The 14901-nt window shown below is 45.6% G+C and overlaps 1 protein-coding gene and 1 long non-coding RNA gene across 3 annotated transcripts in view; one reads left to right on the forward strand and one right to left on the reverse strand.

Annotated features, from left to right (window-relative positions):
- The window catches only part of agrn (agrin), a 239651-nt gene that overhangs the window by 40039 nt on the left and 184711 nt on the right, over positions 1–14901 (reverse strand). For both annotated transcript variants that reach the window (XM_063885698.1, XM_063885707.1), the window contains 7 exons: positions 13155–13274; positions 12498–12662; positions 11470–11604; positions 9711–9835; positions 9502–9607; positions 4505–4915; positions 2210–2335 (listed from right to left, as the gene is read on the reverse strand). In XM_063885698.1, the coding sequence (XP_063741768.1) occupies positions 2210–2335; positions 4505–4915; positions 9502–9607; positions 9711–9835; positions 11470–11604; positions 12498–12662; positions 13155–13274 (1188 nt within the window). The remainder of the gene's footprint in view (positions 1–2209; positions 2336–4504; positions 4916–9501; positions 9608–9710; positions 9836–11469; positions 11605–12497; positions 12663–13154; positions 13275–14901) is intronic.
- On the forward strand, positions 8268–12832 carry LOC134865899 (uncharacterized). The gene is made up of 2 exons (XR_010166004.1): positions 8268–9819; positions 10809–12832. It is a non-coding gene; the product is annotated as an uncharacterized LOC134865899 (long non-coding RNA).

Raw genomic sequence — 14901 nt, forward strand, 5'->3', positions numbered from 1 at the left:
GACGGATATTCTCGCATGAGGGACGTGTCATTTCACTGCTAATGAGCGGGGGATTGGCTGAGCCCTCCTCTAGAGAGAAAAACGGATCCAGCGTATCGATCAGCCAATCCTGCTGCCTGCTTTTATTGTCAACACTTGAGCTGAATGAAGTATTGATCGCCGCCGTGCTGTCATCTTTGGCTGAGATAAATATTTACAGGCCTTAGCGGATTTGTTACAGCGCTTGTTCTAGAATTTGGGGCCAAAATGTCATCAAATCCTACCTTGACAGATCACATGTTTCACATCTGTTTGTCAACTTTCTGTGTACAGAGTGGCCTTATATTTGTGGTTCATGTTATAGCCACTGAACTCTGCTGTTTTATTGGAAGGCCTTGGGACTTTCAGCATGGCAGAAATACAACTCATTTGTGGCCCTGGCTCTTTAAAGTCATGACCCGGAGCTCCCTTTAGAGTCAGAGAGAATCCCTTCTTTCACAATCAGTCAGAGTAACACCGCAGGGACAAATAGAGAGCAGATTTCAACTGAGGGATAGTGGGAAGGAGAGATGGAGAAGCAAAGGGGGAGAAAGAAGCCCTTTATCTTTATGAAGCGAGTCTGGCAGAAGGCACTGATTGGTACAACAGTCGGCCCTCGATAGTCTCCCGACACTCTCCTTACTCCACAGAGAAAAGAAGTGATGCAAGACTGGATTGAGATTGACTGAGCTGAGAGAGAGAAAAGAGTGAGATATAGTTCAAGAGGGAGATACAGACCAATAGAGAGAATAATGTGTGTGAGGTGGGTGAATAAAGGGCAGGTAGGAGATTAAAATAAATAGAATAGGGGTGAAGGAAGATAGTATAAGTAAAGGCACAGGGGCTCTAAAATAAGTGGACTCAAACCAAACTTCAGTCAAAATTCTGGCGATTTTCACGAAAATATAAACCTCATTGGGAATCAGGACAGCACGACTAATAACAGCATCGGACCACCAAGTGTCATCAAATTCCTGACCATGGATTACTGAGGTAACACGTCCACTGTTTGTGTATTTTTGAAAATGTCCTGCCACATGCCAATATGATCATTTACATATGAGGGTGGTGATTCATGAACGCATCGCTGCAGAAAAAACTAAATAGCACCTGTTCATCTGGTTGTTAAGCGCAGATGGCTCACCATCAGTATTCCCGAAGTAAACATTAAATATGAATAAAATATTGTGTTGATTCTCCATCCCTCAATAAATAAAAAAAATGGAAGAGAAGAGTTGAGACATAGTTAGACAATACAGAGTTAGAGTAGAGTTTGTTGAATTCTTAACATTAAATAAAATAAACAAAAAGTAAAAAGTAAAATTTGAGGATTCTATTCCATGAGTAAGAAAAGCTATTTTAACGTCTTAAAACCACGGAGGGTAAATGTGATTATGTTAGTAAAAAAGGCAAATAACTCCTACAAATTGCTGTTATTACACATTTTTGGATTTGTTAATCAAATACCTAATAATAGTTTTTTTGTTGCCTTGGAAAAAGACAGACTAGCCGTTTTCCCCTGTGCTTTCAGCCATATGCTAAGCTAGGGTAATCATCCCCCAGATCCAGCGCCACACTTAATGGTAAACTTTGGTTTTATACCGTTTTGATGTTGGTGGAAAAAACATGTGAACAATGTTTGGCTTCCTCAAGTGTAAGCTAATAGCTAATAATAGCCTTTTTTAATAGCTTTTTCTCAATGCTAAGCTAGGTTCATCATCCCCAGGCTCTAGCTCCACACAAAGATAAACGTTGGCTTTTTATCATTTTGATATTGAAGGAACATATATGTGAACAATGTTTTAATTGCTCTGAGATCCCTGCTAACCCTGTTACCGTTGGTAATGCGCCATTTCGCAATAACACAAAGTTGGCTAAATCTGCAAAGTTATCCTTTAACGCATCTAGCATACACTTTGTATTGCTCTTCTCAGCCAGCTCTCAGTAAAATAACTAAAAGTCATATAAGTATTTCTTGTTTAAATTAGCTAACATCATTTCAGTTGGGATGCTAGGTAGTTGCAGTTGCTGCATTAGCTGCTCAGTAGCTTGCTGCTGACCCCTAGGATAAAGATATATATACATATAGTCACAGAGTATAGCAGCGATGGACAGGAAAAAAGAAAACAGAGGAGGAAAACCAGGGTGATAACCAGGTAAGGACAGGGTAAAGAAAGTGTGAAGGACTTACAGGGGCAGTTGGCGCCCTCTGGAGTACTGGAGGGTGTCTTGCCGTCGGGGCAGCATCCGAACTCTGTGTTGTCGCAGGAGGACCGGTCCTCAGCTGTGGGTACTGTGGTGCTCACCAACGTGGGACCTGGGGGGGGGGAATACACAGGGGCTTATAACAATTCATGAAGCTATAGAACATCCACATATTCCAGCCAGCTTATCTCAGAAACCTCAGGGAAGAGTTTTCCGGCATAGCTGGAGTAAAGTGTATCTAAGGTTAAAAACCTACAAAGTCTTTCGTTTTATTCACAACTTGCTTTTGCCTCTGCAGTTGGTTGCGAGTTTTCCGTCCGCTGACCTGTGATTGGTCTAATCGAGGCATCTGTCATGAGTGATTATATGGCATTATTCATGGGAATTGATTTTACACCTGGAACTCAGACAGAGAGCACGTAATGGGCACTGTTACCAGTCATGTCACACACCGAGCACTTTAAATGATGAGGGGATGTGATTACTGCTCACTGCTGATTGGTGTAGAGTTAACTTCAAGGCTTCCCATGAGAGCAAAAAAAACCCCTGTGTTTGTGTTACAGTCCCCGTATATCTGGCTATCTTGGGACATAAAAGACATAAAAGTGGCTAGGCTTTCTCCGTGTGAAGAATGAGAGTGTGTATCAGCAGCGAAGCTCAGTCCTCTCTAATGATGCTGCTCGTGGAGCAGCCGTCGTGGTCCAAATGGCGCAGTTTATGGTCGCACAGAGATTAGAAATGATCGTGGAGGCAAACAGCTAGGGGCTAAACAAGTCGTAAAGACGTCAGAGGCGAGGGACGTCCCGCTCAAGGACTTGCGGTCAAAAGGAGGCGAGGAGGAGGGAGGTGGGGGTTGCAGGGTTTATAGGGCATCTGTTGGCGTGTTGCCTGCAGATTTACCGATCAAGAGGAGTGTGCTGGTATCACGGAAAGAGGGCAGGGCACCAAAGCCACGGGACACTGCAGTGGGAGCACTGACACACACACACACACACACACACACACACACACACACACACACACACACACACACACACACACACACACACACACACACACACACACACACACACACACACACACACACACACACACACACACACACACACACACACACACACACACACACACACACACACACACACACACACACACACACACACAATTTCCATAGAGCGCAGATATCAAAACATGTACAAACACACACCTCCGGCCTGCCTACTTTTATAGAGTCAGACAATGATATGTGCACTCCGGATAGGAGAAAGTCAGAGACATGAGGAGAGGGAGATAAGATAACACACACAAACACACACTTCAACTTACATTTTACAACTAACAATCTTAAAGAAACATTCAAGTGTAGATTTGAATATCCATGTTGAAATCTGCACGGCACAATCTCCTGATCTGCTCAATCTTTTATCACAGATTGATGTGCGCGCCCGCATTTCAACAAGCACGTACAATATGAACAAAAATCCAAGCATGTCTGGGTACACACACACACACACACACACACACACACACCCCCCCCCCCCCTCTTGCGCCACCGAGCACTCTGGTCAGCTTCTGACAACAGAATAAATCTCTGACGAGGAGGAGGAGCAAGGAGGGGAGGAAGAGCTGATTGGGGGCCACGCTGCCCATCAATCATATCCTGTTACTGCATGCTGTCAGGCGAGCTGGATTGATGGAAAACAACAAACGAATAAAAAAAGAAGATGCCATCCCTTGTTGTCCAAGCAGAGCTCTAGAAACAGCAGCGTGCTCTTACAGTCAGGAGGGCATGTCGAAAAAGATTTGAGAATTGTCATGTCACCCGCATCAGCCTGTCAAGTCAGGCTCTACAGATCCCTATGCGGGCCAACAGTTTCATCTGGCCCGCTGCAGTGTATTTTACAGAGCCTGCGTTTTGTTCTGCTAACCGTTGAGAGCGATGCGCTGGCGGAATGGAGGGGGAAAGATCATGGGTGATGTAGCGACAGCAGAACCATGCAAATGCGTTCCTATCTGAAATGGAGATATACATCTTATGCGATTGGATATGACACAAACAGCGTCTGTTTACAAAGATTTCTCTTCCCTGCCTGCCTGGCTTTGACATTTGTCACATACCCAAGCCTGTGGCTTTCAATTAACAGATGATGGCATGAATGTGTAATGATGTAAGCTAAGAAAAACCTGAGGAGTTGGTACAACCCATTATTGGAAAATAAAAGCCCCTCCCACACAACCCTCAAAGCATTATGGGTAATGAAGTGAAAGAGCAGTGATTTACCGACAGGCTCCTCTGCGCCACTGGCCTCCGTTGGGATGCCACTACCCGCTTCTTCTTCCTGATCCTCCTCCTCTTCTTCTGTCTGGTCATCGCCGCTCGGCTCCCCGCTGCCTGAGCCATCGAAGGAGATGGCGGCGGCGGAGGGGGCGGGGCTGCTGCGGGAGGTGGAGGTGGAAGGTGGGATGCGGATGAGGTTGTGTTGTTTTACTTGGTTGTTGATGAGGATGGAAGAGATGGTGGCGGCCGGGGGCTGCTCAGTGGTCGATGGCTCTTCCGTCCTTGGAAGTGGGAGGGCCCGCACGATGTTAGGTTGGAAGGGGGCGGGGGTGGTGATTGTGGCGGCAGAGCTTGAGCTGAGGGTGGTGGCGAGGGGGTTGGGGGTGGGTCGGTCTGCCGGCTCAGAGATGGTTTCTGGTGGAGGGAAGGGGAGGAAGCAAGGAATGGATGAATGACTGAGCAAAGATGAAAAATGATTGATTTTGCTTCACTACACCAACTCCATTACAACTTCAATAGTCACACCAATAGAACAAATCAACAGCCATTAGCCAATATTAAACCCACTTAAAGAAATACGTAACCCCCAACATGATCACTTGTATATCAATTTCTCACATTTTTACCTTGAATTCTTGAAAGAAATCCTGGTTTGTCTAAAAACTGAGAAATGTTTGATGAATTGAAGTCAATGGGGTTGCTTTATCAAAGCATTCGTTAGAAAACGTTCTCACAACTTGTGCAGTATAAGCTACTGCGCTTAGGGCTAGCCTGGAAGAGTTTTTAAGGGGCCCATTATGCAAATGTTCAGGTTCATATTTGTATTTTCTCCATGCTTTAATGTTCAAAAGCTTTTTATTTTTCTCATACTGCCTTTGCTGAAGCATCTCTTTTTACCCTCTGTCTGAAACAAAACTCCAGTCTGCTCTAATTGGTTAGCTGACTGGCTCTGTTGAGATTGGTCAAGCGCTTCAAGATGTCCCTCACCTTAGTATATCACACTCAATGTGTTGGAGCGCTGGCTATTAGAAGCGTGAGTCTAACATATTTATGTCACTAAGTTACTGAAGTAAACAAAGTTGTCCAATGGAGGCTTTTCAGGCAGGGGGGGAGTGTGTACGGGAGAGACTCCCTCTGGAGGGAACATGGCAGACCATTTACTAGAGGAACCCCCTGAAAAAGCATAATATGGCCTCTTTGAATAGTAAGGTTTTCTTGTTTCTGGATTCTTCGTTCAACGTGGAGGCCTTCTTGAAAAACAAACATTTCTTTAGGAATTAAAGTGTTAAAAAAGAGTTATTGATATACAAATTACAATTTGGAGTTCAAGTATTCCTTTATTCTATTATTACAACCTATTGTTGACAATAATTTCTTACCTCTGCTTTTACTGAATGTCCGTTTTATTCTTCTAACCACTTATGCTCAAACTTTTTTTTAATAAAAAAACCTTCCACACACTCCCGTTTGCAAAAGCAACCTCTGATTAAAAACCCTGCAATGGATGAAATGTCAGGAATCTTTATCTGACAAAGCTTAAGTAATGGAAGTGCATATATAAGCAGAATGAATATGGAATATGTCAACTGATGACATTCAGAGTTATTAGCATTGCTATGTGTTTCATATTGCAGACGTTGCAGGGACGGTGTTGTAAGTGTCAGTGCATGGTGCGTTTTTGCTTGTGTGCACACATATGGAATGCATGTTGGCGTGTTGTGTGCCAATGCCTATGAATTATATATCCATATTCAAATGCTGCCCTCCAGAAGCAAACGCTTTAATCACCAAAAGCCAGTGCCTCCGGTGATGAATGATTGATAGAAATGGGGCAAAAAAAGCCGGCTTTAACTCAGGCTTCAAAGACGGCACACTGCTGCTCGCATGAGCATCCGTCAACGCCACCACAAACACACTGCTGTCAACAGACGCACACAAACACACACAGGGGGAAAAGAGAAAGTCATTCCAAATGAGGGAAAGAGAAGAGGCTCTCTGCAGAGAGACCATCATTACCGATGCAAAAAAACAACTCTGGTGCAAAAGGACAAACTGCATGTGATAAAAGAACGATAAATAGGACAGAAACTCCTGAAAGGATGGGGGTGGGGGGTGGCAGTGAGTTGGCTATGTACGTGAACACTTCAGATTTAGCCGAGGCAAGCAGGCGTGACAATATTGTCGTTCTTCCTTTTACTTCTACATGTCCCACGAGTAAAGATGTGTGGGTGAAATGAACGGAAGATTAAAATAAAACCTATATGCCCCAGATTTGCGCTTCATTACGATTCGCCTAACATTATGTGTGGGACTTAATTACACTTCTATAATCGGTTATTTTATCGGCAACTATTAACCGAGTGTGAAATGCGATACCTACGGAGACGGCAGAAAAAGCCCAGGAGACACCGGGTGTAAGCTTAAAGCAGGATATTTGTACGGAGAGAGATTTGGAGAGGAGTGCACAGAGCGGCGATGCTATCACACAGAATGGTGGCATGCGTTGGCTTTCCTCTTGGCTACACCTGTCAGTCAGGTGCCAGGCTTAGCGTCAGGCGGCTTGCTCCCTGGGAAGTGTGTTTGGGTGTGAGTGCATATCACAAGCAGGGAGCTCCGTGACGTGGGATAAGGGGAAAAAAAGAAGGCGCGTCTGAAAGAGGATAGAGGGACTGGCAGCAATGTGTTCAGCTGATGCTTCTCTTAATCAGGTTTAACAGGCCGTTTGCCTTTTCTTTTTCTCTCAGTGGAGCCGATGATGTCACAGGGGGGAGAGGGAAAAAAAATCATTGTCATCTCGGCTTGTCTAAGCCCTGTAGTTAGTGTTGAAAGGTGGCTATTAAGACAGTTTGTGTCTGTCGTGCTCAGTGTGGAGGTGGAGGAATGTGAGTACGGGAGGGGGGAGCACAGCCAAGGGACTTAAGCTTAAGGAAAAAAAAAAAAATCTGAAAAAAAAGATTAACAAAACTAAGGTAACAGAATGTAGGATTGTGTCGGGAGAGAAAATCGCAGGACATGGAGGAGAGATGGTGAAGGCAGCAGACCCTGACACGCAGGCGGAGGGCTGCCTATGCCATATGCTGCCATTCGTTGCCAATTTGCCACAAACCTACAGGTGATAACACCATATGGGAGAGGCGGGTCGTCGCCAACTTGGTGGCCGTTTTCCCCCGCCACCAAAATTTGGTCATCGCTCCAAATGCCCTCCCTCGGTTGCTCACTACAGTGGCTCTTCGATTTCTTTCTCAGATTCTGCTTCATCTTTTACTGAGAAACACAGCAAAGAAAAACTCCTCCCCGTACTCTGCCTCGCTGCCTTTTTAGCTCAGAGACTTCAGAGAGAGCCGGGTAGCGTGACAGCTAGCTGCAAGCTCTCTGTCACCAGCAGAAAAGAAGACGCTTCTTCTGCAGGATTGCCTTCCCCATTATCGGCCGACTGTGCAGCAGTATTCCCACACTGTGGTTTAATAAGAAAAAAGTTGGGAAGGATCAATGATGTAAAAGGAAAAAAGGATCAATATTCAACTCATTTACTGTATAGAGGCCCTTGGCATTGCTCTCATGTCAGGCTTGGTGAGCATTAGCATGCCACAGTGCTAGGGCCGCCAGTCTGGGAACACTGCATGTAAACAGCAGGAGGGAGGGCGGGCCATGGTGAGGGGTGGAGGCAGAGCAAATGCTAATTTGCACCCAGCCACACGTGAAATGAGCTCCAGATCTAACCCCCGAGTCGACAGCAACGGCAGAGCAGCTACCCGCAGTGTGACCGCATCCGGGGGAAGAAAATAAAAGATCCCGAGCGGCTGTCAGAGGGGCCCGAGCCCTTGCCTGTCTGTTCCTCCCCTGAGGGGTTCCACAGAGGAGGGGTCCGCTGCGAGGCGTCTTCTGTGTGCAGCAATGCTAGGTGAGGGATTACAAAGAACACACAACCCACGTCTGCATTGCCAGGCAACAGAGGAATGTGACTGGATTTTGGCTCCTTTTCCGCTGGTAACCCACGGCACTGAATGTGTAAGTACCAGATGTTCAGGGACTTATCAAAGCCCTGTCGATCTCTCGCCGAGCCTATTTGGATTCTTTATCCGTGTACCTGCAAATCAACACAGACCGTGTCAACAACCGTGAATGTGACCTACTTTGGGTCTGACAAAGAGTGCTCAAAAGAGATGACTGGTGACAGGGTTCGGTCACCTGATCGGCGCTTGTCGAAAAAATGTACACCCCGGAAAATGCTTGACACCTGGTCGTGGCTCATGGCCAGAGTCACACAGCTGGCCCCGCCCCACCCCACCGAGCATACCGACGACATCTCTAGGACCCCGTGGTGACACAGGCTGGCAGTCAGAAACAACTTCCCTGTACATGGAATGCCTGGCCTTTGGCACTTCTTAGCACCTATTACACCGATCCTAACAACGTCCATCGGCATCTGGGCCCAGAGGGAAGAGCCGTCCATTTTCAATCAGTTAACATGTTTCCTGCATCCGCCGTTACGCTGAGGAGTTCTGGCGACGTAAAGCAGATTGACACAATCCCCCAACAGAGCGTTGATAAATCCAGAACGAATTCATTGCTGCTGTTTGGGAAGTTGAATTTCAACACTCTAATATCTCTCTTATAATCAAACTTTTATTCATCTTACTAGAAGAGCTTAGACTAACTAAATAAGTGCTGTAAGATAATCCTAATTGAGGAGCTCGAGATAAAGCAGTATTACAAACAACATGATCTCCCTCCTTTACTTTAATCTTATCCATGAGTCACAAATGTGTCTTTAGGAATGATATATTTGGACTTAAACAGTGCCTGCTGCATGATCATGTGCAACAAAGTTCTGGGTAAATGCGCACACATGTTGCTTGGAATTCCTGACAGAGAGATGGACAGGCGGAGGAACAGCAGGAGGAAGATCATTTGTGGCCCACAGCTCTCTGCTCATTATCTCCCGATCGGCTGACAGCAGTCGGCCATCCATGATGCACAGAGGCTTCGGCGGGGCTCACCTGTGCACTGTCCGAAATGCTGCACCGTGATGTCCTCGTCCTGCCTACAGGCGATGGTCCTCAGCTGGCACTGATCGGCGTAGGTCACCCCGTCTGAGCCGCACACCTGCTCCACGGTGACAGAGACGGAGAGAGGGGAGATGGGAACACATGTTACCTCCCTGCAGGCTGCTCAAACAAACTGCTGCAAACCACTCCGTGAGACCCACCTTGGTTTTGTTTTTCTCGTCACAGTCTGGGGAAGGACACTCGCAGTGGGCTTGGTCGTTCACCTCGATGCATGTCGCTCCGTAACTGCACACTAACTCCTCACATGAGGTAGGGGCCTCGGGACCTGTGGAAGAAATATGTTTGTGTTATAAACCATGCCGTAGGGTCCCGATATCATAGATTTTATAGCTTGTGGAGCTACATTAATAGACATGTTTTGCATAATTAATGTAAAACTTTCACATTTACAGAACCTTTGCTAACAAAGTAGGAAAATGTTCTGCCAGTTAAAAATAGCTTAATCATTCGTCACTTTTGAGTCCTAACTCTGCAAACCAGATGGAGACATAAATTGTTCAATAATTTTTAGAGTTCGATATTATAAAAAAAAAAAAACATTTTTAGGGAAAGGAGAGAACAAGGATTTCCAGGCTTTTAGAACCTCCTGTTATATTCGCCTCAGGCTTCTCCTTATCTAATGGAAAAGACACACATTCACAAGAGAAGAGAAAAAAAAGTTAACTAAGCTGAAATAATCTTGAAAAATATATTCAAAAAATAAATTGCAACAGAAACACAAAAAGCCTGAATAAATAACGATAAATGTTGAAATAAATATGAATATATTTGTTTGATCTTTTTTCAATTTTATCAACAAAAAAATCTGTTTTTCGTGGTGGTTATACTTTTTAATATTTCAAAACTAGCAGATGTCCAACTGCAACATTTTTACTAATTTGACTTATATTGTAGCACAACAAACTGCTATGGGACAGAGTAAGCACTAGTGTTCGTAACTCAGGTCCTCCCTCACCCTCTCTTGTTGATTTAAATAAACGAGAAGGTGTTTTATTACTCTGAACATTTGTGTCCTCTAAGTAACTCAGTGACCTGTTTTTAGTCTCTCTACACCCACAGTAGTGCAGCGGTAATGTAATCATAAAATTGTCTCGTTACCTGTGTGCAACCCTGAATTATTCATGTTTTAATAGCATTTTGCCCAGACTGCCTTACTGTGGTTAAAAAGAGTTATGAAAAGGTGTGCACTCAGGGATATTTATATATATATATATATATATATATATATTTTCCCACAGATCTCTCCCGAAGCTCTCCAAAGGAAGTGTTTGAAGCCTTGAAGCCGCCGCAGCAGGCTCAGCAGCCGGGGAGCCCAGCATCCACCTGCCAGGCTGGCGAGTGTGGGGTCTTTGCATTGTTACTACATCACACAGGCTGAGAGTACCCCCCATCCCTGAGCACCGGCTTTCATGTGCTACCTCATCTTTTCATCTGGCGGGGCGTGTGGCGGAGTGCCCCACCACTGTGCCGGGACTGCTGGCTTCATTAAGCGTTTGACTTCCGGTCGATATCTGATGGTGCATCTGAATCAGGCAGCTGCTGGCCCCCGCAGCAGGAACTAACCTTTTCCTACAAACAGCTTTTTATTAGCTTGTGCAATCACCGGGCTGTTTTTATTATTAATCGAAGTGAATAATAGTTCGCGTACACATTGCAAATCGTCCAAAATGGAGTGTGTGGAGAACATATCAATGGCCGTATGTCATTTGTACACTCCACTATTTTCAGAATCACTATCGATTTACTGCCCTGCGGCCGCTTCCTCCCTGCACCAGTAAAGCAGATGGATGTGAAAATCAAAGAGAGAGAAAACTGGCTGCTACGAGATCAGACGGGCACTTTAAAATGATCTAGGGAGGTTGTGACGGAGAGGAAGACGCCCACAGGTTAGTACTCCACCTTTGTCGCAGCCGTTGGTGCTTCCGTCTCGACACACGTTGCACTTCATGCCCTTCACTCCCGTCTTGCAGGAACACAGGCCCGACATCTGCTCGCAGTCGTCCCGGACCGAGCCCGTGGCGTCGCAGTTACACGCTGCCATGGAGATGTAAGAGGGAGAGAAAGAGTGATGAGAAAACAATTAGGTCCAATCAGAGGAAGAGTTTTGGTTTGGTTCGAGGCAGCACTTCTCTGAACATCTCGGAGACAAAGGTTGGGAATAGTTCACACAGCCTTAGGGGCCGCAGGAGGAGTGTGTAACGGAGACTCAAGAAAACAACCCCAGGGAAGGACACCATGTTCCTGGAATCAATGATGTGTGTTTTTTTTTTCCCTCCACTCCCGCTGAAGCTGGTATTAGTGTGCGGTGTGCTGTCTGCTTGCTGTGTGTAAACCTTGTTAAGGTCAGGCAATGGGTGAGACTTCCCGCTGTTGACTGAAAATGCTCTGTGGCGTTGGGAGCGTATGTCCTATGTTCCCCCCAGCGGCAGGACACGAGCTGGTCACCATATTGCATTACAGCAGACAAACATGGGGTCCTGACCCCGCTCCTCGCTCGAATACAAATGAAAACAGTTCATTCAATACAGCCTTGACATGACTAAAGGACACAGTAGGCGTTCCTCTCTGTAAAAACCTACCAACTGTATATCAGCCGTATTATAAACTTCTAACAGTCTACAAGGTATGTAAGGATATTTATCTAAAAGTTCTTATTCATTGGGATCGATTCCAAGATATATTTATTTTACCGCTACAGGGGTTGAGATATAACCGACTCTTTCACCGACAGTGGAATCCAGTCATGCTGATTTGGTTCTATTTGTAAAGGTTTTGTGACATCTTCCCCAGAAGGTGTTTGGCTCCATCCCAAAAAAATAAGGTGAGTGAAATAAAAAAAGTTCAACTGCAATTAATTTTTTCTGTCGCTGTGTAACAGGTAAGCACATTCCCTAAATCGGCACGGACACAAAGAGGCAATTCCTTACGTGTGCAGCCACTCATGTTCTCCGTCACGATGCCGCGGAAGTTCCAGAAGCCCGGCTCGCAGCGGTCACACTTCTGTCCGCCCACACCCGGCTTACAGGAGCACTGGCCGCTGGCTGGATCACACGTCCCCTTGTAGGAGCCGTAGACGTTGCACTGACACGTACCTGAGGAGAACATCCACACCATCACTGCTTCATGCCTTTCTAACTGAGAAACAGCCATTATCCTGTGACAGCTGAATACTGCTTGCTATGATGGATATTAAACATTTATGCTGGTCTGGAAATCTTAGGTGAGCCCTGTTTGGCAAATAAAAAAGGGTGGATAAAGTGTGCTTAGGTGAGTTTCTCCGTCTCTAAATCTCTGTATATCCATATTTCCCAGTCTGCATTTTCTCCATCCATACCCGGTGCTAAGCACTCTCCCTCCATCTGTGTGGTATCATTCGTCATCAGATGAAGAGATTTCTTTCTGTTGATATGGCGCAACATTATCATAATTATTCGTCGGATTAAGATGAAACGTTTTTCGGCTCTGCAACTTAGGTAATTGCAGCCAAAGAGAATAGGTCCCATATGCTGAATCGCCTGATAGTATCTAAAACTTTTCCTGCATACAAACGCAGAGGTCAACAGGGATGTAGGTTGGTGACTTACTAGGACATCCGGCCAGTCCGACTCCTAGAGCAGCCGTCACGTTGTCGTGGCAGCAGCCGTACACAGACTCGCTGCAGTGCTGGGGCTCCGGCAGCTCCGGCGGAGATGTGGCTGAAATCGCTGATGAGGTAGGAAGAGAAAGGGAGGGGTGGGATGGGAGATGGCACAAGGAGACAAAGAAGAACACCAACATTTGAGTGATTACGGAAAAAGGAGGGGGGAAGGAATTAGACAACACAATCTCCGAACTACATGTAACTTTTTTTTTGGCCAACAATGAGATTGGCTCGAGGGGGCAGAGGTGGAGAGGCTGGCAGCCGGATTCAAGATAACAATTCTATTTGCTACTTCCTCCACAATGGCTCAAAATCAGGGGGAAAATGATGCTATTACCACCAGTGAAAACAAACAATGGCGTCGCCGGTGAATGCGCGGCAGATGACATTTAGTTCTTGTCTAATATTACGGGAATTGCACTGCTCCCCTACAACCTTCCCAAAAAAAAAAAAAAAAACACTCAATGTCAAGGGATGTGCCAAGCAGTTTCTGCCTCAGCGGGTGGAGAGCTCCTTTTGTGTGAGGATGCAGCCGCCTTCAACCTGGTCTGACAGCTCAGAATAAAGAAGTACATTCAACAAAGTCGAAACAAATGTGTTCCCGAAAACCTGGCGATTCTCCAGAAAGGGGAAGAGAACAACAAAACAAACACTACGAGGGTGTTTGTTTACGGGCGAGGCAGAGATGTAATTGTTCCAATTTTGTCCAGACTTCGGTGTGAAAAGTAAAGTTGCAGAGAGAGAAAGCAGGGATCTTCCCCTCCCTTTTTTCTCTCTCGGTTCCCTGCTCCGATCTCTCTTTCTCTTGTGTTGCTCATTTAGAGTTTGGAGGCTGCAGATACAGGGGCCATAAATCATGCTGTTACTGGTGTGGATATGAGCCTCAGCCTAATGGTGATGACTCGGCGCACTCTTTTTCCAGTGCTTTCCCACTCCAGAGATTGGGCTTTGGACACAGTTCATTTAGCTTGCCACATTTCCAGAGCTCCCTTTCAGCTATCTGTACTGAGCCTATTAGGACAAGGCTGAACTTTTAATTTCATATGTTCTTCCACCCTTCAAGGGTTTTTCCTCTTCGGTGGCCATTGTCCGGCACGATGCAGCTCGCTGTGATATTACCCTCTACATTGTCAAGGTCTGCTGCAGCCCTTCCAGCCTTTTTTTTTATTCCCTCAGGGGCACATCGGCACGTTTGCTCATCTAGCAAACCAACAAGTATTTTACTGAAATCCCTGACCCAAATGTGTGTTTGAAAGCAGCTAAAAAACACAGTTTGAAATGCTGTGATAGGGGAAGTTTGCAAATGTAGGCACAATATTTTTTTTAATCATCAGAAAAAAACAAGATTACTTTCAGTGAGAGCCCGCCTGTTTTCCATGAGTTTCTTCAGTTGAGGTCAAATGAAGTTTTCCCTAAATAGCTAATGGGGAGGACTGTTGAATTCCCCAAGATCTGAGTATTTTCCATTTGCCAATAGGAAAGGAGAGCCCAGAGCTCTAGTACCCATAGAGGGCTCTTAAAAAAAAAGGATTGATTATCCACGGATGGTGGTGGAGAAGCGTGACAGTCAGTGCCCAAGGAGGCCAGCTTAGGAAGGGAAAAATCTGCAGGGATATGTGTGAAAACACTAGCAGCTCGCCTCCTTCTCAATCTCTCTTCAACTCTGTCCATCCTCCTCTATTTGACAACCC

This window comes from Eleginops maclovinus, chromosome 1 (genome assembly GCF_036324505.1).
Source record: "Eleginops maclovinus isolate JMC-PN-2008 ecotype Puerto Natales chromosome 1, JC_Emac_rtc_rv5, whole genome shotgun sequence".
Taxonomy (NCBI): domain Eukaryota; kingdom Metazoa; phylum Chordata; class Actinopteri; order Perciformes; family Eleginopidae; genus Eleginops; species Eleginops maclovinus.